The sequence below is a fragment of the Bradysia coprophila genome, unplaced genomic scaffold (assembly GCF_014529535.1).
Source record: "Bradysia coprophila strain Holo2 unplaced genomic scaffold, BU_Bcop_v1 contig_232, whole genome shotgun sequence".
Classification (NCBI taxonomy): Eukaryota; Metazoa; Arthropoda; class Insecta; order Diptera; family Sciaridae; genus Bradysia; species Bradysia coprophila.
Genome location: NW_023503493.1, coordinates 1,396,607 through 1,422,720, shown reverse-complemented (window position 1 = coordinate 1,422,720; position 26,114 = coordinate 1,396,607). Strand labels below are relative to the sequence as shown.

The 26,114-nt window shown below is 39.0% G+C and overlaps 1 protein-coding gene across 1 annotated transcript; it reads left to right on the top strand.

Moving 5' to 3' along the window:
* Positions 1-516: 516 nt before the first annotated feature.
* Positions 517-9,729, top strand: LOC119075787 (UDP-glycosyltransferase UGT5-like). The gene is made up of 4 exons (XM_037182350.1): positions 517-800; positions 869-1,050; positions 8,509-9,237; positions 9,303-9,729. Exons 1-4 carry the CDS (start codon positions 557-559, stop codon positions 9,705-9,707), a joined length of 1,560 nt encoding a protein of 519 aa, XP_037038245.1. The 5' UTR covers positions 517-556; the 3' UTR covers positions 9,708-9,729.
* The last annotated feature ends 16,385 nt before the right edge of the window (positions 9,730-26,114 follow it).

The window sequence follows — 26,114 nt, the reverse complement described above, 5'->3', positions numbered from 1 at the left end:
TATAGCCAAAATTTCAGGAAAATCTATAGAAACGTTTTGGAGTTGCTGGATCCACTTTTCTAACTAACTAACGTAAGCACTTTGCATTTTCTGAAAATGCGATATTTTCATATAAAAACCAAAATTTCGAAGTTCAATATCTCGGCCTATTTTGTAGCAGCAGTAACGTGTGATAGCTCGTTGAACTCGTATGGGTTCCTAGATTCCAGATATTCTAGGTTAGGGGTCATTGGAGCCAAGTGGGAGAAGTCAAAAAGTTGCTGTAAGTATGCTCCGCCGTCCAAACAATTTTTTTTGGTAGTGGGCTTGCTAACATGCGGACATGATAAACCACAATTTCAACTGACTATACATTCGAGTTAATGTTGCCTGTTCATGGACTTTCGTACAAATTTACTAAAGTTAACGGAACAAAGTCTCGTTGCCACTATGTCATTACAAACTTTTTGAACGACCTCCTTAGATAAAGAGCTAAAGAGATAAAACGAAGATAAGAACATGCTTATATATAGTCAACCCACTAGTCAATTAGACTTCAAAGTGAATTACAGTAAGAATGAAATCGTTGCATCTACTGGTTGTATTTGGCCTTGCCATACTGAAAACAGATGGATTAAAAGTGCTAACAATTGCTCCATTTAGTTCCAAGTCACATTTTGCTATTGCTAATGCAATATCTAAGACCCTTCATAAGGCTGGTCATAACATTACGATGTTGTCACCATTTCCGCTAAAAAAGCCATTACAAAATCACACGGATATAAGTGTTGCGAAGACAATGGCAGCGCTAGAAGAGGAAGGTACAGTGATGCATTCCGAAATAGAGAAAATTTAAGTGTTTGACTGTGAAGTAAACTATAATTTCCAGATGACATGAACATATTCGATTTTCGTAGTGTTCCCATGGTTGCTATGCTTCCGTTTATGTATTACATGATGCACACGCTCGTCGATAGTGTAATGGTCGACGATGAAGTAACTAAATTTATGGAATCCAAAGAGAAATATGACGTTTGCATTGTTGAAGTGTTTAATATGGATGCGATAATGGTAATTATTTGATTGTTCCATAAAAACCCGGACTATAGTCCGGGTTTTTATGTCATTCCAATCCATCGGAAGTTTTAAAAAAAATTTGACCTCCGATTGTGGTAGGAAGGGTCAAAGTTTTCTAACAAAATGTTTTCCTCAGGGGTCATGAACCGGTTATATCGGTAAAAAACCGGCTTTAGTGTAGTCCATTGACATTGCCTCCATTTCATATAATAACTTTTTTTCTGGTCCACACGTTCTTTGGGGCTAGACATGATTCTGCCAAAAGGGAACCGAAAAAACCGCTAACTTTGGATCAATTTTCGGTGGTCATTTCAAATTGGATTTTAATCATATGGGGGCTCATCTGAAAACTAGTGACTAGTGCTATCAACCCTAGGCGGCCGATCTTACACCTATTGGCGGAACAGTATGTAATAGAGTTAGAAGCACCTATCCTCCACGTACGTCTATTTTCAATTAAAATTTTAATCTTCTGAGAATAATTCCGATCTTTTTGAGTTAATTCACGTCGTAAGTGTGCCTAAAATTTGAATTTTAAGTGAACGATTCGATGAAAAAGTGAACCGAAAAATACATTTCAACGCTTCATTGTATGAAAATGACGCTACGTTAGAAAGACCTCCCCACTTTCCATTTTGAATTTCGACCGCACTTACGGCGTGAATTCTTATGTAAAAAGCACGCTTGAGGTAAAACTACTTTAAAAACCGTTTTTTTAACGGTATAACCGGTTCTCGATCAAGTAAATTTGTTAGGAAGGTTTGACTCGCTTACCACAATGCGTGGTAAAATTTTGTTGAACCTTTGTAGAAAGCGGGACGACGTTACCGACATAAACACCTGGACTACTATTGTATTAATTTCAAGATTTTTTATTTATTTCATCATCATCATATTACGTTGCCGAATGACTTATCAGTATGTTAACATACTTGCTCAAGTCATGCTTGCAAGAGTTTGAATGTGGGCGAGAGTATAATAAACTGAGTGTGAAAGTTTGTGAATCGAGTGTAGCCCAACAAGTGCGCATGACTCACTTACTTGACCAAGATTGTAATCAAATTTCATCACATTTGCGTTCGGTATACAGTTGAAAACACAACCATTTAATTGTTATAGAAGTAGAATGTAGTTAGTAGTAGTACTACAATTACTAGGCCTCACCATCTACTTCCATCGGATTTTTCGATGGATTTGGGTTATTTCCGACATGAGTGAGGTGTTCCAATGTTGGTTCCTAAATTTTGGGATGACAGATGATTCTATAGTAATATGGTATTCTTGCTCCAGTTAAATAAAAAGACTTGTGACTTCAACAAGTATAAAAAACGTAATGTATTCAATGAAAGGTTTGACTCGACACAATGCAAGAAACTCTTAGGGTTGGTAAAACATGTGAAGTGAAGTTATCTTCGTTATAATTACAACACCCCCACTTAATCGAAATAAATTCATGAAACTCAAAAAGACAAAATTCATTTAGAAACGAAAAAATTCAAAGAAAAATTAAAAATTCAAAAAATCATACCAAGTCCCTTCGAGCAAAATAAATGCTTTTCTTTCCCCAGCGATTTCGTTAACACATCCGCTATCATACCTTCAGTCCCGATGTGCACCAGAGAAATTTTCCTTTCCTGTACCATTTGACGAATGAAATGATGTCGCAGATCAATGTGTTTTGTCCTTGCCTTGTATCCAGTCGTAGAAGCCAAATCGATAGCGCTGTTACTATCACTCAGAATGGTCGTCGTGTCAAACGATTTCTCAAAATTCATATCCACATTCTGTAACCAGATAGCTTCTTGCGTCGCTGTCGATAATGCCATGTATTCTGCTTCTGCAGATGAGAGCGCAACAGTTGGTTGCCGTTTGCTGTTCCAACTAATTGCTCCACCATTTTTCAGGAATGCGTACCCAGTACACGAACGTCGATCATCCTCATCGTTCGCCCAATCGGCATCAGAGTAGCCAATCAATTTCGAATTTCCAGACTTTGAAAACGTTAATTTGGCGCATGACGTTCCTTTCAAGTATCTCAAAATTCGTTTCACAGCTTCCCAGTGCTGCTTACCCGGATTGGAGTTGAACTTACTGACTGTATTCACCGCATGGGAAATATCTGGTCTCGTACATTGCGACAAATACAACAATCCTCCAACAGCCTCTTGGTAGGGAATTCTAGCCATTTCTCGCTCTTGAAGCAACGTTTGCGGACACATTGCCATCGTAAGCTTTACATTTGGATCTTCCGGCGTAGCAACTGGTTTGCAATCTTTCATGTTGAACTTCGTTAACAAATCCATAACATGCCGCTCTTGATCGACATAAAGAATTCCTTTGATCCGATCACGTGTGATACGAAGTTGTAAACAAAACTTTGCATCGCCCAAATCCTTCATGTTAAAACGCTTTTGTAGTTCTGATTTCAGAAAACGCTTTGTGTCAGCATCATTGGAGAAAATCATAAAATCGTCAACGTAAACTCCAACAAAAGTGCGCTTTTGACCAACAAATTTGTAGTAAACACACGGATCTAGCTTTGACTGTATAAATCCAATGTCCTTTAACGCTGAATCCAATTTCTTGTTCCACTGTCTACTGGCTTGTTTGAGACCATATATCGCCTTCTTCAGTCGACAAACTTTGTTGCCACGAGCATATTCTTTCGGCTGAACCATGAATATTTCTTCTTCGACCTCACCTTGTAGAAACGCCGAAATTGCATCCATTTGATCGATGTCAAGATCATACTGCGCTGACATTGCCAATAGATATCGCAGTGACGTGTATCGTAAAACTGGTGAGTAGGTTTCGTCAAAATCATAAAACTTTTTCTGTGCAAAACCTTTGATAACGAGACGAGCCTTGTAACGAACAATACAACCTTCAGCGTCTCGCTTCGTCTTGAAAACCCATTTGCAATCGATAGCTTTGCGATTAGCAGGTAATTCCACCAAGTCCCATGTATCATTTGCCAACAATTGATTATATTCGTCGTGCATGGCCTCTTGCCACAACTGACCATCATGCCGGTTTAACGCTTCGTCAACTGTCTTGGGATCTTCGAGATTACCACTTCGAGCCGAATAAGTGATAAAATCAGGAAAAACTTTCGGTTTCGGAATTCGGGCTGACCTTCGTACAGGCGGTTCGTGTGTAATGGGCGACTGTTGCTCATCCGTCGACTGAACAACTCTTTCGTTTTCGGTATCATCAGAATACCACACACAACCAGACATATCATCGTCATCGTCTTGTACCGCATCAGCTTGCACTGAATCATGACCAACGGTGCTTCTCGGTGGCTCATCTAGATTCAATATCACTTCGTTCGACTGATCTGTAACTAGAACATTGATATTAGGTTGCTCAATCACCTGTTGTTCCAGAAACACCACGTCTCGGCTTTTAATTAACTTCTTCGTAACGGGATGGATGAAGCGATAACCTTTGGTTTCTTGACTGTAGCCAACGAAAATCATTTCACAAGATTTCGCGTCCCACTTTCTGCGTGTCTGCTTGGGTACGTGTACCATTGCCTTACAACCAAACACTTTGAGATGTCTCAAATCCGGAACGCGACCAGACCATTTTTCATTTGGTGTGGAACCATGTAAACCTCGAGACGGTGATCGATTGATTAAGTAAACTGCAGTGTTGACGGATTCTGCCCAAAATTCCTTCGGTAATTTGGCGTCAAATAACATGCAGCGAGCTTTTTCGACGATCGTGCGATTAAATCGCTCTGCAAGTCCGTTCTGTTGAGGCGTGTAAGGATTTGTAGTTTGAAAACGAATGCCAGATTTCTTCAAAAAATTCATGAAGTCTCGATTCACATATTCACCGCCATTGTCCACTCGTATAATTTTGATGACACTTCCTGGCTGACCAGGAACAATTTTTGATGAACGAAATTGAACATGTTGAATACGGTTCCCAGATTGACGCTCAACCATTGACTTAAACTGCTCAAAAATCTCTCGTACGTTGGTTTTCGAATCCAAAAAATACACAAAAACTTTCCTGGTGAAGTCGTCAATAAAAGTTATAAAATATTTGGCGCCACCCAGGGAATTCTCTTCCATCGGTCCACATAGATCGGAATGTATAAGTTCTAACATTGAAGTAGCTCTCGATCCTTCATTCGGAAATGGAAAACGGGATTGTTTCCCCTTGAGGCAATCCACACACGGTCCAAAATCCTTCAACGAACCAAAATCGACACCAATAGCCGTACCATTCTTCAGTTTTGTCAAATCCTGGAGGTTAAGATGACCCATACGACGGTGCCATAACGAACATGCATCAGGTGCTTTCGAAATAAAACATTTCGGTTGGCTTTTATCCAAAATGAACAAATTATTCACATGACGCCCAGTAACCACCACATCACCTTGACTATTGTACACGGTGCAACCGTCGTTGTCAAAAATTACATGGTGACCTTTCTGCACAATTTGTGAAATGGATAACAAATTGATCGACAAATCCGGAACATGTAGAACGTTATTGACTGGAACTGTACTATTTGCACCACCATGATGAACGTCGAATGAAACTTGTCCAACGGCTTCTACTTTCATTGACGAATTATTGGCAACTAAAATTTCATTAACTGGTTTCTCTTGTGATTTCAATGTCATCCAATCATCTCTCATGCTCATGTGATACGACGATCCAGAATCAAAACACCAATCATCTTTATCAACATTACTAGCAGTAATTCCAACAAATAATCCACTTTGCGGTTTGTTTGCATAATGAACAGCAGCTTGTTGTTGATGTGAATTCTTCTTCGATTTTGTCGGACATTGATTGGACTTGTGATCATATTGATGACAGGTGTAGCACTGAACTCGATTTGAACTTGATGCGTTCGATGAATTTCGTGAATAATTGCCACGTTGTTGTCTGCCAGCGGATCTATTGTAATTTTTGCCTTTGGAATAAAATGCTTTTGATGATTCATCGACTTCCCCTTGCTTGACGTCCTGTAGCAATTTTGTTTTGATGTAATCCGATGTAATTTTGACTCCAGAGGATTCTATCGCCATAATCATCGGTCGATACGAGTCGCTTAAACCAGCAAGAAGAAATGTGCCGATCCATTCGTCGGAAACATTACCACCAACATCGTTGAGTTTATGACAAGCGGTCATAATTTTGTGAACGTAATCTTCCATATCTTTACATTTGCTGAGCTGCGTTGTAATCAATTCGCGAATGAGTGAAACTCGTCGACATAATCCAGATTCTTCAAATGTGCCTTGCAATTTTAACCAAATTTCTTTAGCCGTAGCGCACGTCCGAACATGTATGTAATTGGCAGGTTTCAACAATAAAATCAGCTTGGACTTTGCTTTAGTATTCCGTTCTTCATCCGCATCTTCTCCCAAAACACATTTCCATAAGCCTTCGTGTTCCAGGTATGCTTGCACAGCATATTGCCACGTCACAAAATTCGATCTGCCATCCAATTTCTCGATGGTAGACATAAACGAACCAGAAGCCATAGCGTGAAAAAACTTTTACACACTCGTGAACATAAATCCTCGATAAAATGTACACGAAAAACTACGTTTTAAACTATTTTCAACGTAAAATCTTTGAACCAATATTACATAATGCCCATAACCTATAGTAATATGGTATTCTTGCTCCAGTTAAATAAAAAGACTTGTGACTTCAACAAGTATAAAAAACGTAATGTATTCAATGAAAGGTTTGACTCGACACAATGCAAGAAACTCTTAGGGTTGGTAAAACATGTGAAGTGAAGTTATCTTCGTTATAATTACAACAGATTCCTCTGGCACTTCCCAACTTCCATCGGATTTTTCGATGGATTTGGGTTATTTTCGACATTAGTGAGGTGTTCCAATGTTGGTTCCTAAATTTTGGGATGACAGATGATTCCTCTGGCACTACCCAACTTCCATCGGATTTTTCGATGGATTTGGGTTATTTTCGACATGAGTGAGGTGTTCCAATGTTGGTTCCTAAATTGTGGGATGACAGATGATTCCTCTGGCACTACCCAACTTCCATCGGATTTTTTGATGGATTTGGGTTATTTTCGACATGAGTGAGGTGTTCCAATGTTGGTTCCTAAATTTTGGGATGACCTATGATTCCTCTGGCACTACCCAACTTCCATCGGATTTTTTGATGGATTTGGGTTATTTTCGACATGAGTGAGGTGTTCCAATGTTGGTTCCTAAATTTTGGGATGACCTATGATTCCTCTGGCACTTAGTAACTTCCATCGGATTTTTTGATGGATTTGGGTTATTTCCGACATGAGTGAGGTGTTCCAATGTTAGTTCCTAAATTTTGGGATGACAGATGATTCCTCTGGCACTTCGCAACTTCCATCGGATTTTTCGATGGATTTGGGTTATTTCCGACATGAGTGAGGTGTTCCAAGGTTGGTTCCTAAATTGTGGGATGACAGATGATTCCTCTGGCACTACCCAACTTCCATCGGATTTTTTGATGGATTTGGGTTATTTTCGACATGAGTGAGGTGTTCCAATGTTGGTTCCTAAATTTTGGGATGACCTATGATTCCTCTGGCACTTAGTAACTTCCATCGGATTTTTTGATGGATTTGGGTTATTTCCGACATGAGTGAGGTGTTCCAATGTTAGTTCCTAAATTTTGGGATGACAGATGATTCCTCTGGCACTTCGCAACTTCCATCGGATTTTTCGATGGATTTGGGTTATTTCCGACATGAGTGAGGTGTTCCAATGTTGGTTACTAAATTTTGGGATGACCTATGGTTCCTCTGGCACTTAGTAACTTCCATCGGATTTTTTGATGGATTTGGGTTATTTCCGACATGAGTGAGATGTTCCAATGTTGGTTCCTAAATTTTGGGATGACAGATGATTCCTCTGGCACTTCCCAACTTCCATCGGATTTTTTGATGGATTTGGGTTATTTCCGACATGAGTGAGGTGTTCCAATGTTGGTTCCTAAATTTTGGGATGACAGATGATTCCTCTGGCACTACCTAACTTCCATCGGATTTTTCGATGGATTTAAGTTATTTTCGATATAAGTGAGGTGTTCAGCCTGATTTTTCTAGAATTTTTTTAAACTTTAACACGGTTTTGCGATGTCATGTCATGTCGACATACTTACAAAAGTGGTGATATCAGTCATAAAAAACCCTTTAAGGGTAAATGTGATGCAAGTCCTTTATCAAACTTACAAAATATCTGATATCGCTGAGGGTGACGCATTGTGACGCCGTACGCAAAAGTTTTATCGACAAAAAATTTAAGAAAGAAAATTTTACTAAAAGAAATTTGCGTCACAAGTGGGACGCACTAGCATTAAGGACACACTAGGGCAACGGGCGTGTTAGGTGTTTAAATACCTAGGTTCTAGTCATGCTAAACACAGCACCCTGGTTTGACTTTATATCAAATATTCTAATTACAGGGCATTGCAGATCACGTTGATTGTGTCATCATTTCATTCGCAACGTTCGGAGCGGTCAAATGGGTCGATGATATGACTTCAAATCAATCACCAAACTCTTATGTAACCAATCCGTTCTTGAGGTACACGGACAGAATGGCATTTTCCGAACGTTTAGTGAACACAGTCTCGAATATTTTCGAAAGCATTGCATTCGAATTTTTCCACAAACCATTGCAACGCAGCCTGTACAAGAAACACTTTCCGAATGCAAAGCGATCGTTTGATGAAATCTATAAAAGTTCGGCAATTTATTTCATGAACACTCACGTCAGTTCGGCATTCGCTAGACCCTATCTGCCGCATATGATTGATATCGGTGGAATTCATGTTGAACCGGCTCAGCCACTTCCGGAGGATATTAAAGCATTTCTGGATGCGAGTGATGAGGGAGCAATTGTCTTTTCAATGGGATCTAATATCCAGGCAACGGATTGGCCGGTAGAAATGCGAGAAATTTTTGTGAAAACGTTTGGAAAACTGAAGCAGAAAGTTTTGTGGAAATATGAAAATGATACATTGGCAGGCAAGACAGACAATGTAATGATTAGCAAATGGTTACCGCAGAGAGATGTGATAGCACACCCGAATGTTAAATTATTCATTACCCATGGAGGGTTACTCGGAACTACAGAAGCTTTAATTGAAGGTCTTCCAGTTCTAGGCATTCCCATTTTTGGCGATCAGAAGGTACATGGAATTTCTATTTGTATTTAGCTTTCATACGAACATTGATTGCATGGTTATTCGAACAGATGAATATGGCAAAAGCAGTTACTCGTGGCTATGGTTTACAACTTTACTATGATGAAATAACCATAGATTCTCTGTTCAATTCCATACAAGAACTGATATCCAACCAGAAATATCGCCATAATGCTCAAGAAATCTCGAAACGATTTGTCGATCGTCCAATGACACCACAGGAAACGGTTACCTATTGGGTTGAATATGCGGTTCGTCATAACGGAGCGTTACATCTGAGAGCTGCAGGAAATGATTTAAATTTTATCGCATTTCATTCTATCGACACATATGGCGTTTTGTTTGTCGCTGCGGTAATTTACTTGTATGGCGTTTACTTGGTGCTGGGATGTTTGTTTGGCAAATGTTGCGGAAAGAAGAATGCGAAGAAAAGCAAGAAATTGAAGGAAAAATGAATAAAAAACGAGTTCAAAATTTGACAGAAGCGTCGTTTTTCTCTGTAGTAGATCAGTGTTGTCATGCTTCATATAAAATGTGCGCAAAATTATGAATTTGAAAAATTTGTTTCTTCGCAAAATTTTTGGAACATTGTGGAATTTCAGGTTTCAGTTTTCAGCGTGAAATTTGTTTTAGGGTTTAAGGTTAGAATGTCCCTCCATAATGTCAAATGGACAGCAATCATCTTGGAAATTCTTTTAATTTTTTGTATTTATTGTATTTAGGCACATACATAGTTGCCGTAAATTGGTAGTCATAGAGTTTCATTGGCAAATAACTTTTTCTGGCATTTCAAGAAAATTGCGGCCATCTTGAAATTTCGTATCCCAACAAAAATCTCTTCGAGAAAAGTGTGACGCAGTCTTTGAAGTACAATTTCTAAAATGAATGATATCCCTAGAGTTGACGCTTTCAGCTTCGTTACGCAAAAATTAAATTTTACACCCAATTTTAGTTCAAACAAGCTGGCTTAGGTTTTCTCATCATCTGCCAAATAATTTTTACAAAAAAAAATTTAGACTGGAAACAACCAAAATTTTACCAAAACAAGGCATCAGAACAGTCGGAGCGTTTGCTGCGACTTAGCCCCGTACGATCCGTAATCCTATTTCGTCCGTAACCATAATACGTCCGTAGCCGTAATACGCCCGGAACCCTAATACGTCTACAACCCTCTAATGCGTCTGTTACCAAAATGCAAGTCAAGTTGGGCATGGTCAAATTTACTGAAAGTGTTCATTTTTTAAATTGCACATAGCGCAATTACGAAAACCCGTACGAAGTACCTCTCAAATAAAACCAACAATTTACGACATTATTTTATAAACCCAAAATTTTTTGCCAACTTTCCATTGGGTATTCAATTACCTCTCAAATAAAACAAAAACTAGCAAAATCGGTTGAGATTTACTCGATTTATGTGCAAAAAGCACTTAGGGCCGAGTAGCGGCCTTAGTCCAAGGGCGCAAATTTGAAACTTTTTTTGCCATCATTCTATTCGGCATTCAATTATCTCTCAAATGAAACAAAAACTAGCAAAATCGGATGAGATTTACTCGATTTATGTGCAAAAAACACTTAGGGCCGAGTAGCGGCCTTAGTCCAAGGGCCCAAATTTGAAAAATTTTTCGCCACGTTCTTTTCGGTATTCAATTACCTTCCATAAAAAACTAAATCTAGCAAAATCGGATGAGATTTACTCGATTTATGTGCAAAAAACACTTAGGGCCGAGTAGCGGCCTTAGTCCAAGGGCCCAAATTTGAAAAATTTTTCGCCACGTTCTTTTCGGTATTCAATTACCTTCCATAAAAAACTAAATCTAGCAAAATCGGATGAGATTTACTCGATTTATGTGCAAAAAACACTTAGGGCCGAGTGGCGGCCTTAGTCCAAGGGCCCAAATTTGAAACTTTTTTCGCCATCATTCTATTCGGCATTCAACTATCTCTCAAATGAAACAAAATCTAGCAAAATCGGATGAGATTTACTCGATTTATGTGCAAAAAACACTTAGGGCCGAGTAGCGGCCTTAGTCCAAGGGCCCAAATTTGAAACATTTTTTGCCATCATTCTATTCGGTATTCAATTATCTCTCAAATAAAACAAAATCTAGCAAAATCGGATGAGATTTACTCGATTTATGTGCAAAAAACACTTAGGGCCGAGTAGCGGCCTTAGTCCAAGGGCCCAAATTTGAAACTTTTTTCGCCACGTTCTTTTCGGTATTCAATTACCTTCCATAAAAAACTAAATCTGGCAAAATCGGATGAGATTTACTCGATTTATGTGGAAAAAACACTTAGGGCCGAGTAACGACCTTTGAGCCCTCCCAACAAGCTCGCGTTGCATCCTACACAAAAACAATGTTCAGCAACTTTGTTCTACTCGTCAATACCTTTCATTTGATATATCACAAGCAGCTATTACGTGCGTATTTCGGTAGATATCGTCGAAAGACTGAAAAACACCTATAGGGCCCTAGCTCTGGAAGGGCCGACCCTACCATGCCCATTTTCGAACTTGACCTTACTTTTGTCGATACCAATCGGGGAAAAAAAGAATTTTGAAAAAAGGTTGTGATTTGCTCAAGCTAGAGGGGTCACGGACGGACGGACGGACGGACGGACGGACGGACGGACGGACGGACGGACGGACATTTTTTTTATTGCGGATTCGTCATCTATGAACATAACCAAAAGCTTTGCCCTTACTGTCTGCTTCCAATTCGACGTGTTACAAACGGCATATTAATCTTATAAGCCCCCAGTACTTCGTACGGGGCTAAAAATCTGCGTCGCAAAGTGGCAGATGTTCAGGAACAGACCAGCAAGAAAATTTATCTGCCACATGCGACGCAGATTTTTTTGGTAAAATTTTGGTTGTTTCCAGTCTAAATTTTTTTTTGTAAAAATTATTTGGCAGATGATGAGAAAACCTAAGCCAGCTTGTTTGAACTAAAATTGGGTGTAAAATTTAATTTTTGCGTAACGAAGCTGAAAGCGTCAACTCTAGCGACATCATTCATTTTAGAAATTCAGAAAATTTGACGAAAATCGAAAATTTGACGAAATTCGAAATTTGACGAAAATCGATTTGACGAAATTCGAAAATTTGACGAAATTTAACGAAAATCGAAAATTTGACGAAATTCGAAATTTGACGAAGAAAGTAAAAGTAATTCTCTATCTGCCACCATTCAAGAAATATCTCCAAAACCTCAATTGATCCACCCATTTCCAACTTTCGACATTTTTCACATATGCCCCTCTGTTCTACTCGTAAAACTCTGAGACTTTGCCGAAGAAAGTAACTCTCTATCTTTCATAACCCAAAAAATATTAGTCCTGTCATCCTACGCTCGAGTAGCTCAAAATTTGGTCACTCTAATCACTCTAGCTCAAACGAATCTGACCCGATTTTTTTAATTATTTTTTTGTCCGAATAGTGTTACGAATACCTTTCATTTGATGGGTCGCACGCCTCTGTAGGTTTCAAAACAGCTAAGCTACAGCCGAAAACGCGTTCCCGACCCTCGAAAACCACACTCAGAAACCACTTCGAGGCCAATAAAACAAAATTCTGGTTTTTCCTGGGGTAATGGCGTATCACATTTTCATTTTTATGCCCACCCTGAGACTCCTGCAAAATTTCATGGAGATTGGCTGACTGGTTTCCGAGATCGACCGTCGATAGATAGACAGATAGATAGATAGACAGATAGATAGAAACATACAGAGTAAGTTGAAAGATTTTGATTGTTTGGAAAACGTTAATTTGGTGCATTTTCTATCAAAATGACCAACTTCAAAACGATGTATCTCCGGCAATTTTAAAGTTACATAGTCGAGTGATAGCTCGTTTTGCTCGTATTTGAAGCGAGAATATGATAAAATATGTTTTGTGGTGATATAAACCAAAGGGTAGAAACTGAAATGTTCGGCTAAATATAGTTGCCGCGTCTCAAAAAAAATTTCTTCGTTCTTTTTTTGGAAGTTAGACTGCGTCAAGTCCTCCGCTATCGCTCCGGTCATGATTTTTTAGATATTTTCGGCTATATGGCATGCAGAGACCTGGGATAAGATGTCACTTGTAGAGCTTGCCTAACTCTAACCATTACCCAAAACTTCCAAAACAACTGATATCCCACAAAATCCTCAAAAGATTAAGAGGTGACGCTAGTACTGTAAAAGTTAAACTTCCAAAACGTTTGATATCAGTGTTGGTGACGCATTGTGCGCCTCAACGTAATCAATTTTGACGAAGAAAATTTTAACAAGAAAATGTGTCGACGAGAATTTTACCGATGAGACTTTACAACGAAAGTTTTCCAAAAAAAATGCGTCACAAGTGACAGATGCTGATGAAACCCCTCATACGACAATAACCATGATGATAAATTAAGATTGGCTCACCTAGTTTGTGTATATTACGTAGGTGGAAGCACGGGGTTTCGGGGGGTTTCGAACATTTAGTTTTTTCATGTTGCAGATATTGTGTGACAGTGTCAAATTCTGTCCAAGATGTGACATATTTGCAAGGTATTGGCCTTTTTCACAAAGTATAATCAGCGTAACCTTCGTAAAAAGAATCTTGAATCTGACAAGAGCACGTGTGCCAACGTGTAAAAAACAAATGTTCAAAACCCCCTGCTGAACCGTGGCGATCCTCTTGTCAAACGGACAGTACATAAACAAATTCCGTCATTTATTGTGGATGATTGTACGTCGGTGTGTCTTTGTTTTTTTCGCGTTATTTCCACAGCGAAGAATTCGCCCGATTTCAAACAAGACACAAAAGCGACCTTTTTTTTTGATTTTCAGACGCAATGAAAAATGATATTGGCGAAACCTTCCAATATATACAACCTTGGCAACCACAGCGGATCTTACCCAAACAGAGTGTGATCTGTTTGGAATGTGTGGAATTCATTGAGAACCTGAAAATCATAAGATATGCGACTTTTGAGATGTTGTGGACTGTAGTCCAATTTATGAAAGTAAATAGTAATTCGTTATGCGACAATGATATGACGGAAAACGATTTACTTCATTCAACGTTATACATGCGTTAGTAATTTAAGAATATGTTTCGGTCTAACCCTTGGTTTATCGATTATAATTATTACTAGGGTGAATCGATGTAACTTAAACAGTCCACATAAGACAGAAACAGTTAGAAACATTTTGGAGCTCTTTAACAAGTTGGACGACCCATACAAGCACACTGTGTGTGTGTGTGTGTCCATGCACATGTGTGTGTCTGTTACAGCGTACGGTGCTCTATTTTAGTCGAATTTCGAACCAATAAAGGAAAAACTCTTCTCCAAAATGTCTCTATCGCTTATGCCATCTGGGGCCTCTTCTGTTCATTTTGTATTTTAATGATGTTACGTATGTTCTGTTGGTTGTTGTCTGTTGGCCTTTAGGGTGACATTGATGCTTCTGCGAATTGATGCCTTGACAATCTTATGACTATTAATGTTTCCAAGTGTAAGGTCATGTCGTTTTATCGAATAAAGGTTCCAGTGGCGTTCGACTACTCAGTTGGTAATGTTATCCTGACGAGGATGTCCCAGACGAACGATCTTGGTGTGCTGCTAGACCCCCAGCTGACTTTTAAGCCTCATTAAGTTGCTAAGGCGTATTCGATGCTGGGTTTCTTGAAGAGAATGTGTGCTGATGTGAAGTGTTTGACGAGTCTCTACAACGCGCATGTTAGGTCTCATCTTGAGTACGCTTCGGTGGTCTGGTTTCCTTCTGCTATTAAGCTCAGCGACACCATTGAGTCTGTACATAAGAGATTTGTTTTGTATGCTCTAAGACACTCTTGTGTCTTGAGCGGCTGGCCATTAGGAGAAACGCGCATGTGTTTTTCTCGTATGATGTACACAGAGTGAACTCGCCGAAGTTAACTGCAATATTTGATTCGTATCGTCCTAATGCCTGAGCACCGTTACGGTCTGTGTCACTTTAGTGTTTTTCGTCCTCCTCACCATAGAACGCTTTATAGCTAATCATGAGCCGATTGTTGAGGCATGTAGAGAATTTGAAAGATTTATCGACGTTTTTAGAACCAGCGATTCTCGTGGGATTTTTCGTTTCAGTGTGAACTCCTCCAGTCCTCCTAACGATGAAGGATCGTTACTGATGCGGATAGGGTAAAATTGACAGGAAAACTGATGCTTTCCAAGCACCTAAGCCGCCAATGGGCCTGTTGTGCATTACCCATATTTTCGAGAGATTTTACAACTATGATTCATCTGTTAGAACATAGGTGTCGCTAGTAGTTGACATTTTTAAGAATCACGATTGTGACATGTGAGAACTGTGTGTTGAGCATTTTTTGTTGTTGTTGTTTTCTTAGAGACCTAACGGTCGACAGAGCCGACTAGTGGTAACTAACAGCAGAGACTAATCATTTACGATTAGGAAAAACCCTATGAACTTGGTCTGACACGGGAGTCGAACCCGTGGCGTGTAGGGCGTGAGTCCATCGTTCTACCGATTGAGCTACCTGGACCATCGTTACCTGGTTACTCACGTTATTGCAGCAACTCATGGCACACAATTCATTCATACTATACAAGCAAAAGTTGGATGGATAAATAAAATGTTTCACGTCAAATGTTATGCTGCTGTGTGTCGAGTTTAATTTCAGTCGATCCACCCTCGTAATAATAGTAATAATAATTAGGACCATTACATTCTTCAATTACTAACGTGGAATAAGTTGAAATAAATTCCATCATATCATTTACGCATTTTACGCATAATTACGATCTACTTTCATCAATTGGACTAAGCATTTTTTTGGTCACACGTTTTACCGTCTTTAGACTCGTACGACGTACTGGGGGGTTCACTTGCTACGTTTTCTAATGAGTCAGATGAAACCGTTTGTGGTTGTCCCGTAAGGGTCGGTTCTGGGTCTGACCTGATTGTTCAGATCAGGTTGAAAATAATTCAAACTGAATCTGACAAGAATACACTCACGGAATTTTGAAAGCCGACACATTTTCTGTTTCTGTGTTTTACTCGAGTTTTTGATTTCTCCATATAAAAATGCATGCAAAATTCACAAAAAAAACCGGTAAGCCACAAAACAGAAAATGTGTCGGTTTTCAAAATTCCGTGAGTGTAACAACAGGTTGACCTGTATTAACGTCAGGTCAACCTGAAACTGTAACTGAACTGGAACTGTCAGGTTAACCTTATTAATGACGTTGGGTTCAGGTCGAAACCTTTCAACACATGTTCTGGTCAAAATTAGGTCGCGACCTTAGATCATAATAGAAACTTCCCACCACTACATTCAGAAAAGATTTGTCAAAATCGGTTTACTGGATCAGAAGCTATTCGGCGCAGTGCTGTTAGCATTCGTACGGGTCCAACATTTTATGTTTCTCGTAATGTAATCCCACAAAAACCACAAAACAGGAAGAGGTGACGCTAGTCTAGTAAAAATTAAACTTCCAAAACATTTGATATCAGTTTTGCTGACGCATTCTGCGCCTACACGTAATAAAATATACAACGAAAATTTAACAAAAAACGAGCCGTCAGAACAGTCGGAGCGTTTGCTGCGACTGAGCCCCGTACAAACCCGTACATCTGTTGCGTACGTGACCCTAGTTCGTCCGTCGCCCTACTCTTACCGTAAGCCTACTGCGCCCGTAAACGTCGGTAAAGTAAAATTCTTATGAAATGTGTACGTCTTAAAAATTGCGCATAGCGCAATTACGAAGCCCCGTACGACGTTCCTTTCAAATGTAACACAAATTTCGAATTAAGTAAGTATCATTTTCACCGATTTATATTGATTTTACAAAAATCCAAAATGGCGGCCGACGGCCATTTTGTTAGGAGGTGGAAAGTAGTACGGCTGCTTTACATTCGTTAGTACCTTTCAAAAAAAAAAAATTGAAATTCGGTCAAAGTTTACTCGAGATATTAACAAACGAGCCATCAGAACAGTCGGAGCGTTTGCTGCGACTGAGCCCCGTACAAACCCGTATATCTATTGCGTACGTGACCCTAGTGCGTCTGTCACCCTACTTTGACCGTAAGCCTATGCGCCGGTTGATGCAGTTAAAGTAAAATTATTATGTAATGTGTACATCTTAGAAATTGCGCATAGCGCAATTACGAAGCCCCGTACGACGTTCCTTTCAAATGAAACAAAAATTCCAAATCGCCCTAAAATTTTATTTTTTTGAAGGGCCTAGTATCGGCCTCAGTCCGAGGACCCAAATTTAAAATTTTTTTCAACTACATTCTATTCGGCCTTTGATTACCTCCCAAATGAAACAAAAATTACGAAAAACGGATGAAATTTGCTCGAGTTATATGTAAAATACACATAGGGCCCTAGTAGTGGCCTTAGTCCAAGGACACAAATTTAATTTTTTTTCAACAACATTCTATTCGGCCTTTGATTACCTTCCAAATGAAACAAAAATTACGAAAAACGGATGAAATTTGCTCGAGTTATATGTAAAATACACATAGGGCCCTAGTATCGGCCTCAGTCCGAGGACCCAAATTTAAATTTTTTTTCAACTACATTCTATTCGGCCTTTGATTACCTCCCAAATGAAACAAAAATTACGAAAAACGGATGAAATTTGCTCGAGTTATATGTAAAATACACATAGGGCCCTAGTAGTGGCCTTAGTCCAAGGACACAAATTTAATTTTTTTTTCAACAACATTCTATTCGGCCTTTGATTACCTTCCAAATGAAACAAAAATTACGAAAAACGGATGAAATTTACTCGAGTTATATGTGAAATACACATAGGGCCCTAGTAGCGGCCTTAGGCCAAGGACCCAAATTTAATTTTTTTTTTCAACAACATTCTATTCGGCCTTTGATTACCTCCCAAATGAAACAAAAATTACGAAAAACGGATGAAATTTGCTCGAGTTATATGTGAAATACACATAGGGCCCTAGTAGCGGCCTTAGGCCAAGGACCCAAATTTAATTTTTTTTCAACAACCTTCTATTCGGCATTCGATTACCTCCCAAATGAAACAAAAATTACGAAAAACGAATGAAATTTACTCGAGTTCTATGTAAAATACACATAGGGCCCTAGTAGCATTTCACTTCTAAGGCCCTAACTCACGGTCCACTCACCCGATTTTAAAATTTTTTTTTTCCTGGATTGGTATTGACAATACCTATCATTTGCCGTGTCATTTACATTTCCATCGTTTATTTTGCCATAAATATCACCAAAAGACCTTGAATCACTTAGGTGGCCCTAACTCACGAAGGGCCGACCCGAATATGCCCATCTTCGAACTTAGCCTCACTATTTCGACTATCTTTCAGGGAAAAAAAAATTTTGAAAGCGGATTTGATTTACTCAAGATATCGACGTGACAGACGGACAGAAGGACAGACGGACAGACAAAATTTTTATTGTGGATTCGTTATCTATGAACATAGGCAAACACTTTGCCCTTACCGTCTGCTTCGAATTCCATCAATTACACACGGCATCGTAATCCTATAAGCCCCTTCGTACTTCGTACGGGGCTAAAGAGTGCGTCAGAAGTGGCAGATGATTATTGTCGTATGAGGGGTTTCATCAGCATCTGCCACTTGTGAAGCAATGCTGAGAGTTAAGCAAGCTCTACAAGTGATATTTTATCCCAAGTCAGTTACAGTGGCTTTTTTTTGGTTCGGAACATTTTGAGACATTTGCGAGTCTTAACAGTCATCGATGTTCCCAGTCATTTAAGTTGTTTTCACTTCTGATATTTTGCGCCAAGTTATCATACACACTGGGAATCACATAATGCACTGGGTACGTCGATGGACATTAAAAACTCTGGTAAACGATTTAAAATTGTGTTTTCTTAAGGTGAACATATCAGATTGACGGAAATATCACTAAAAAAAAGAAATTTCAAGATGGCCACCATTTTCTTGAAATGTCGATGAACGTTTTCCGTCAACGAAACTGAACAAGTGACACTTTATCCCAACTCTCCACCAGCGAAACGGTACAAGCCAACGAGACTCTATGATTACCAATTTACGGCAAGTATGTATATGCCTAAATACAATAAATACAAAAAATTAAAAGAATTTCCAAGATGGCTGCTGTCCACCATTTTGTTGGACATTCTAACCTTAAAACCTAAAACAAAATTTCAAAACCTGAAATTCCAAAATGTTCCAAAAATTTTGCGAAGAAACAAATTTTTTGAAATTCATACTTTCGCGCACATTTCATATGAAGCACGGCAACACTGATCTACTACACAATCATTTGTAATATAAATGAAATAATGGCTTTCATTAACTTCAAGCAAAAGTGGTACTCTAAATAGGGTACTGAAACTTGACAGTGCTTCATACAAAATTTTACACTGTAAAAAGAGTGGGGATAAAATTTCATTCAAAAATTCACTCAATTTGGCGGCTGTCATAAATAGCACTTTTGCTTGAAGTGCGTTGCTTTCATATAAGTGTGTTTTTTGGAAATGTTCATGAAAATGTTTTAATTAAATTTACAAAAATTAAGTGCAGAACTTCCATAAAATTTGAAAAGTCTTAAGATAGAATTAATGTAAGTTTCAGCAAAAATTCCAGCGCAGTTTTCGTAAACAAATGTAGTGCTACAATACGTATATCACATCACACCCACATGATACATTTCTATTAACTCGAATATGGTGAAATAGCTGAAAGTGTGTGAAGATGCTTCAATTTCAAGTAGTGTTTTCTCCGGATGTAGTTGACCGTTTGTAATGATCTCAAGCTCGCTGAACTCGTATTGAAGAGTACTTTCGTTTAAAATGAATTTTTAGACCCGTACGAAGTACTGGGGTCTTATGGGTTTACGCATACATCCGTAACACGTCGAATTGGACTCCCTGAGTAAGGGGAAACCTATTGTGGTTGTCTAGAGATGCCAAATCCGCGAAAAAAAAAAATGTCCGTTTGTCCGTCTGTCTGTCTGCACGATAACTTGAGTAAAACGCATCCGATTTTGAAAATTCTTTTTTTTCCCGTTTGGTAATGTCAAAAGACAGGCTAAGTTCGAAGATGAGTGATTTTGGATCGACCCCTCCCGAGCTGTGGCCCAATAAGTGCTTTACGGTTTTTCGAAGATATCTCCGGACATTTAAACGTTAAACTTGTAAGTGATACGTCAAATAAAAGGTATTTACAATACCGATCGACAAAAAAAAAGTTTATGGAAATCGGATGACCGACTCGTGAGTTAGACCCCTTGGTGTGGAACAGGCACAGGGCGGCAAGCAGTTTTTGCTTGTAGGTCGGCCACATTTGAACATATTTCGTCTGTTTTAGCTTTATTAGATAGGTATTGACCGTACCAATCGGGGAATTTTTTTTTTATGAAATTATGTTCTCCGGAGCGTGAGCTAGGTCTCTTGGAGTGAGCTCTTATTTGGCTACTCGGCCGTACAGTGAACGTGGAGTATTTTGTCAATATCTCGAGTAAATTTTGACCGAATTTCATGAATTTTTTTTTGTTTGAAAGGTATTAACGAATGTAAAGCGTCGGTACTATTTCCGGTCTCCTAACAAAATGGCTGCCGGCGGCCATATTGGATTTTAGTAAAATAGAAATATTTTGGGAAAAATGGTACTTAGAGTGTTTCTGTTAACATGGAAATAATTTGTTATGTGTGTGGGATTTCAGGGATTCCATATACGGACATATATATATACCTATATACAGCTATATTGAGCTATATACAAGCATATAGAGCTGTATAATAGCATATATTTATCTGTGAAATGTTTATTTATAGTGAAATATAGGTAAATATAGCGGTATACAGCTGTTTAAATAGGAATTTATGAAATTTGTCTTCGTACGGGGCTGTCTATATTGCCTCCGGCAATTTAGTTGTATATGATAACAAGGCAAAGAGTGGATAATGTAAGTGATTTTAAAGGGAGAATAGTTTTTCAGCAGAGAAGAAAATGAAGTAAGAGAAATGAAGAGTTTCACATTAAAGGCTTTTGATACGAATAGGTGTTTCGTACGGGTCGGCGTTAGCTATGTTTTTGATTCGGTTCAGTATGGAAAAGTTAAAATGTTCGCCTATATATAGGTTCCTTAGTTCTCCCGTTGGCTGTTCTTTTTTCTTTTTTAGGGAAGTCGAACTAGCGTCACGAACCTCCGCTATCGCTTCGGTTTATGATCACAATTTGGTATCCAATCGATTCAATTCAAAACTTGTAATAATATTTACCGCAGAGCATTTTGATAGTTTTACCAGTTCTACGCTAACGTTTTTGTTGGTATGTTGGTAGAAGTGACAATTATAACTCTTGTCTCCATGATGGCCTGGTGCCAGCAGCATCCGCATGGTGTACACCTTATCAATCGACTGAACGAGTTCTTCCGTTTTGACCATCACATTTACTTCATGGACTCGGCAACCGATCTTCTTCTTTGGTTTCCGGCGAACGACGGAACCAAACTGCACAACTTTACGTCTCAGACAATTTTCACGTTTGATGATCTCTCACAGAACGACGCCAACATCACGGAAGATGTGGCAGTGAAGATAACCAGACAAAATACATTTTTGGTTGTTGTCGTCGAGCGTTTAAAGTTTGAGAATGATTCGCACTTGTTGCGTCAGGTCAAAAACATTCGGGCGCTCAATATCAATGTGAAAATTGGAATGTTTTTCGCTCAGAGCATTACTACTCTGGACTACGTAGAGCAATTGTTCCGTTGGAGTTGGCGGGCTGGTATTGTGAACATTTTTTGCGCATTTCACTTCAATGGTGACGACGGCGAGCCTTCATTCAACGTCTACAAATACAATCCCTTCGTGACATTTGACTTGATTAATGTGACGAAAAGTGAGTCGCTGCGGGACTACTTTCCCAACAAAGTGCCCAACTATTGCCAACATCCGCTGCGATCGATAGTGCTAAAGAACTTTACGTTCAGTGTATTTGAGACCCATTTTTGGGACACTGTCGTTGGTGTCTTTAATGCCTCAATGTCGAAGACATTTATTGACTATGAAGAATACGCGGAAGACCAAAGAACAGACAAAATTCGGAATGGCACAGTGTTTCTCAACGAAGTGGTAATAACAAAATTCAAACAAAAACCGTACCCCCACAAACAGATTGTCTTAGTGTTGGTAGTACCGCATGCCCCAATTTTTTCCAATTTTGTGGAATATTTAAAAAATGGCACGTGGGAGCTGCTCCTCGCTTTAGCTTTTATTGTTGTTGTGTTGTCATCACTTCTGTTGATCGTGTCTGGCTACTCGCAGGAAGAGAAACTTTTACCTTTCAAATGCATTGCTGACGTCGCAAATCTCTTGATGAACGACAACGCTGCCATCACATATGGAAACCTTCGTCGGGCAGATGTTTTCGTAATCGTGCCGTTGACCTTTACCGGATTGATCGTGATGAATGGCATCGTGTCGCTGTTCAATAGTTACCTCACAGCGCCGATTTACCAGCGTCAGATCGACACACTTCAAGATCTGTACACGTCATCCATTCCAATTGTGACCAATGAAATCCAATGGAAGAAAAAACTGACCGGCATATTGGAAGACATTTCGAAGTATGGCGGCTGGAGTGATAGAGTTCGTGGGACGAGCCTGGACCGAATATTGATCGAAAAGCATGCATTCAACAATACCGTAGCCTTTCTCATGAACTACGATGAGACGCGAACATATTTAGAGGCGCAGAAACGGTTAGGCATGAAAGCGTATCATGTCTTAAGCGAAAATTTTGTCGGCAGACATCTGTTGGCGTTTGACATTGGTATGCGATTTCCATTCACCGAGCACCTGAACAACATAATCCACCGGTTGAATGGGGCTGGACTGAGCGACAAGTGGTGGAAAGAAGACAATAGACGGTTGAGGAAAAGCTTGTGGAACGAAAATCTCAATCATCGACTTAGGACCGGCGAACAGTCGGCCACGACGGGTGAATTCACTGTGCCGACTGTCGTTTGGTGCGGTTGGATTGGAAGCGCAATTGTTTTCATTTGCGAAAAAATTTGGAACAAAATCAAGTCACACAAATCTAACGAACATTTCGGACCGAATCTATCGGAGGGATAAACATTTTTCCGGTTCGACGTTAAATTTACCGGACTGCTAGGTCAATCTTTGACGAATTATAACTCGATTTCTATTTTACTGACGTTTAGTGTCGCCTGCATGAACGTAGTGTATTAAAAGTGTCGGCTTTGCTAGGCAAAACGTAGCTGTAAAAACGAAAGGTGTACACAGAAAAACATTTGAAAATATACGTCGGGACGGTACAATTTTTTTCCGATTTGATTTGTGATAATACGTTACACACAGATGGTGCCAGCAATGACATCGAAACGTTCACAACTTCACGGCAATGCTACCACGTTAGCCATATTGCACGCTTCTACAAAAGCATCAGTAGTTCAACAGCACCATCTATCATTCTGGCATTGAACGCTCATAGTTTGAGCCTCATATCGACGCATCTTATTGTTAGTTCGTATAACGATGCAGCAATATAGAGTGGTTTTGTTTGAAGTGCAGGGTCTTTCTTTTTTCAAAGTCGTCGCTGTGTTCTAAAAGAAAATCATGTCCGAAGCGATAGCGGAGAACTTGACGCAGTCTAACTTCGTTTTGAAATTGGTCACTTTTCATACTAAATGCATCAAATCGACTTTCTCCAAACAATCAAAATCTTTCAACTTACTCTGTATGTTTCTGTCTATCAATCGATGGTCGATCTCGGAAAATCCGCAGCCAATCTCCATGCAACTTCGCAGGAACTTTAGTCAGGCCATTAGAACTTAAGTTTCATTCATCATCTTCCAAGGAAAAGTCAGAATTTCGTGGAATTAATTAATTAATTTTCGGAACAATTTCTTTCATGTACAGCCATTTTGTGATGATTGTTGTGAAGTTGGTTGTAATTTGGTCGAAATTTAAAAATTCAAAGTTTTTGAATATTTTGGTTTACATGGTGGGCAATAAGAAAAATTTGGTTGATTTCAGGGTATGTTGGACAGCTGGAAAAATTTGGTGACTTTCGTCAAATTTTCGATTTTCGTCAAATTTTTGGCCTAAAACTTCCAAAACGAGTGGAGTGATGTCCCAAAAAAAATATCTTCGAGAAAAGTGTGACGCAGTCTTTGAAATACAATTTCTAAAATGAATGATATCGCTAGAGTTGACGCTTTCAGCTTCGTTACGCAAAAATTAAATTGTGCACCCAATTAGTTCAAACAAGCTGGCTTAGTTTTTCTCAACATCCGGCGAATAATTTTTACCAAAAAAAAATTTGACTAAAAACAACCAAAATTTTACCAAAAAAAATCTGCGTCGCAAAGTGGCAGATGCTAAGGAACAGACCTTTAAGAACATTTATATGCCATATGCGACTCAGATTTTTTTGGTAAAATTTTTGTTGTTGAAGTTCAACCGCCAAAAAAAGAATATTGAAATTAAACGACTGCGGTTTTAGACTATTTAGACCAATTTAGACCAAGGGCAATTTAGGCATGTAAAAAAATCGTCTAAAAAAAAATTACTTTTCGATAATTCACAATTACCAAAATTGACGAAAATTCACAAAAACAATTCCTAAATGTTAGGCTCTGGTCGATACTAAACTGACCTCAAATAACGTTTTTGTTGCATGCCTCATGTGGAAGTTGTCCATTACTTGGCAGTTTACCCCCTACGAAAATGATGCATTACGTGCACCACATATTCGGTTAATTTTACGTAAATTCCTTTGATGGTAATGATCAACTTTCGCATGTGGCAGGCAATAAACCAGAATACATTGGATGTCTGCTACGTAATTCATTAATTGGGAAACAAATTCATGTTTCTAGCAAACTCACTCGTTTGTTTTCTGAGCAACTTGCATGGGCTTGTTCCAAGGCCATTTCGAAATGTCAAATTTCATCCACAGCAGGCAACTTAACCTCAACTTTCGAAAATTTGAACGAAAAATTAGGAAAATATACTGTTTTGCTTGCTCGCTCATAACTACTGATAACGACTGTTGTATAAACCCGATTTTCTGTTTCATTTTCGACATGATTGAAGTGTTCCAAGGTTGGTTCCTAAATTTTGGGATGACAGATGATTCCTCTGGCACTTACTAACTTCCATCGGATTTTTCGATGGATTTGGGTTATTTTTGACGTGAGTGAGGTGTTCCAATTTTGGTTACTAAATTTTGGGATGACAGATGATTCCTCTGGCACTTCCTAACTTCCATCGGATTTTTCGATGGATTTGGGTTATTTTTGACGTGAGTGAGGTGTTCCAATTTTGGTTACTAAATTTTGGGATGACAGATGATTCCTCTGACACTACCTAACTTCCATCGGATTTTTCGATGTATTTGGGTTATTTTCGACATGAGTGAGGTGTTCCAATTTTGGTTCCTAAATTTTGGGATGACAGATGATTCCTCTGGCACTTCCTAACTTCCATCGGATTTTTTGATGGATTTGGGTTATTTTTGACGTGAGTGAGGTGTTCCAATTTTGGTTCCTAAATTTTGGGATGACAGATGATTCCTCTGACACTACCTAACTTCCATCCGATTTTTTGATGGATTCGGGTTATTTTCGACATGAGTGAGGTGTTCCAAGGTTGGTTCCTAAATTTTGGGATGACAGATGATTCCTCTGGCACTTCCTAACTTCTATCGGATTTTTTGATGGATTTGGGTTATTTTCGACATGAGTGAGTTGTTCCAAAGTTGGTTCCTAACTTTGGGATGACAGATGACTCCTCTGGTACTTCCTAACTTCCATCGGATTTTTTGATGGATTTGGGTTATTTTTGACGTGAGTGAGGTGTTCCAATTTT

Bases quoted from the DNA above. Each gene is read 5' to 3' on its own strand.
- LOC119075787 (XM_037182350.1), top strand. From the start codon at position 557: ATGAAATCGTTGCATCTACTGGTTGTATTTGGCCTTGCCATACTGAAA. The intron at 801-868 runs GTACAGTGATGC...TATAATTTCCAG, and splicing joins GGCAGCGCTAGAAGAGGAAG to ATGACATGAACATATTCGAT. The intron at 9,238-9,302 runs GTACATGGAATT...TTATTCGAACAG, and splicing joins CCATTTTTGGCGATCAGAAG to ATGAATATGGCAAAAGCAGT.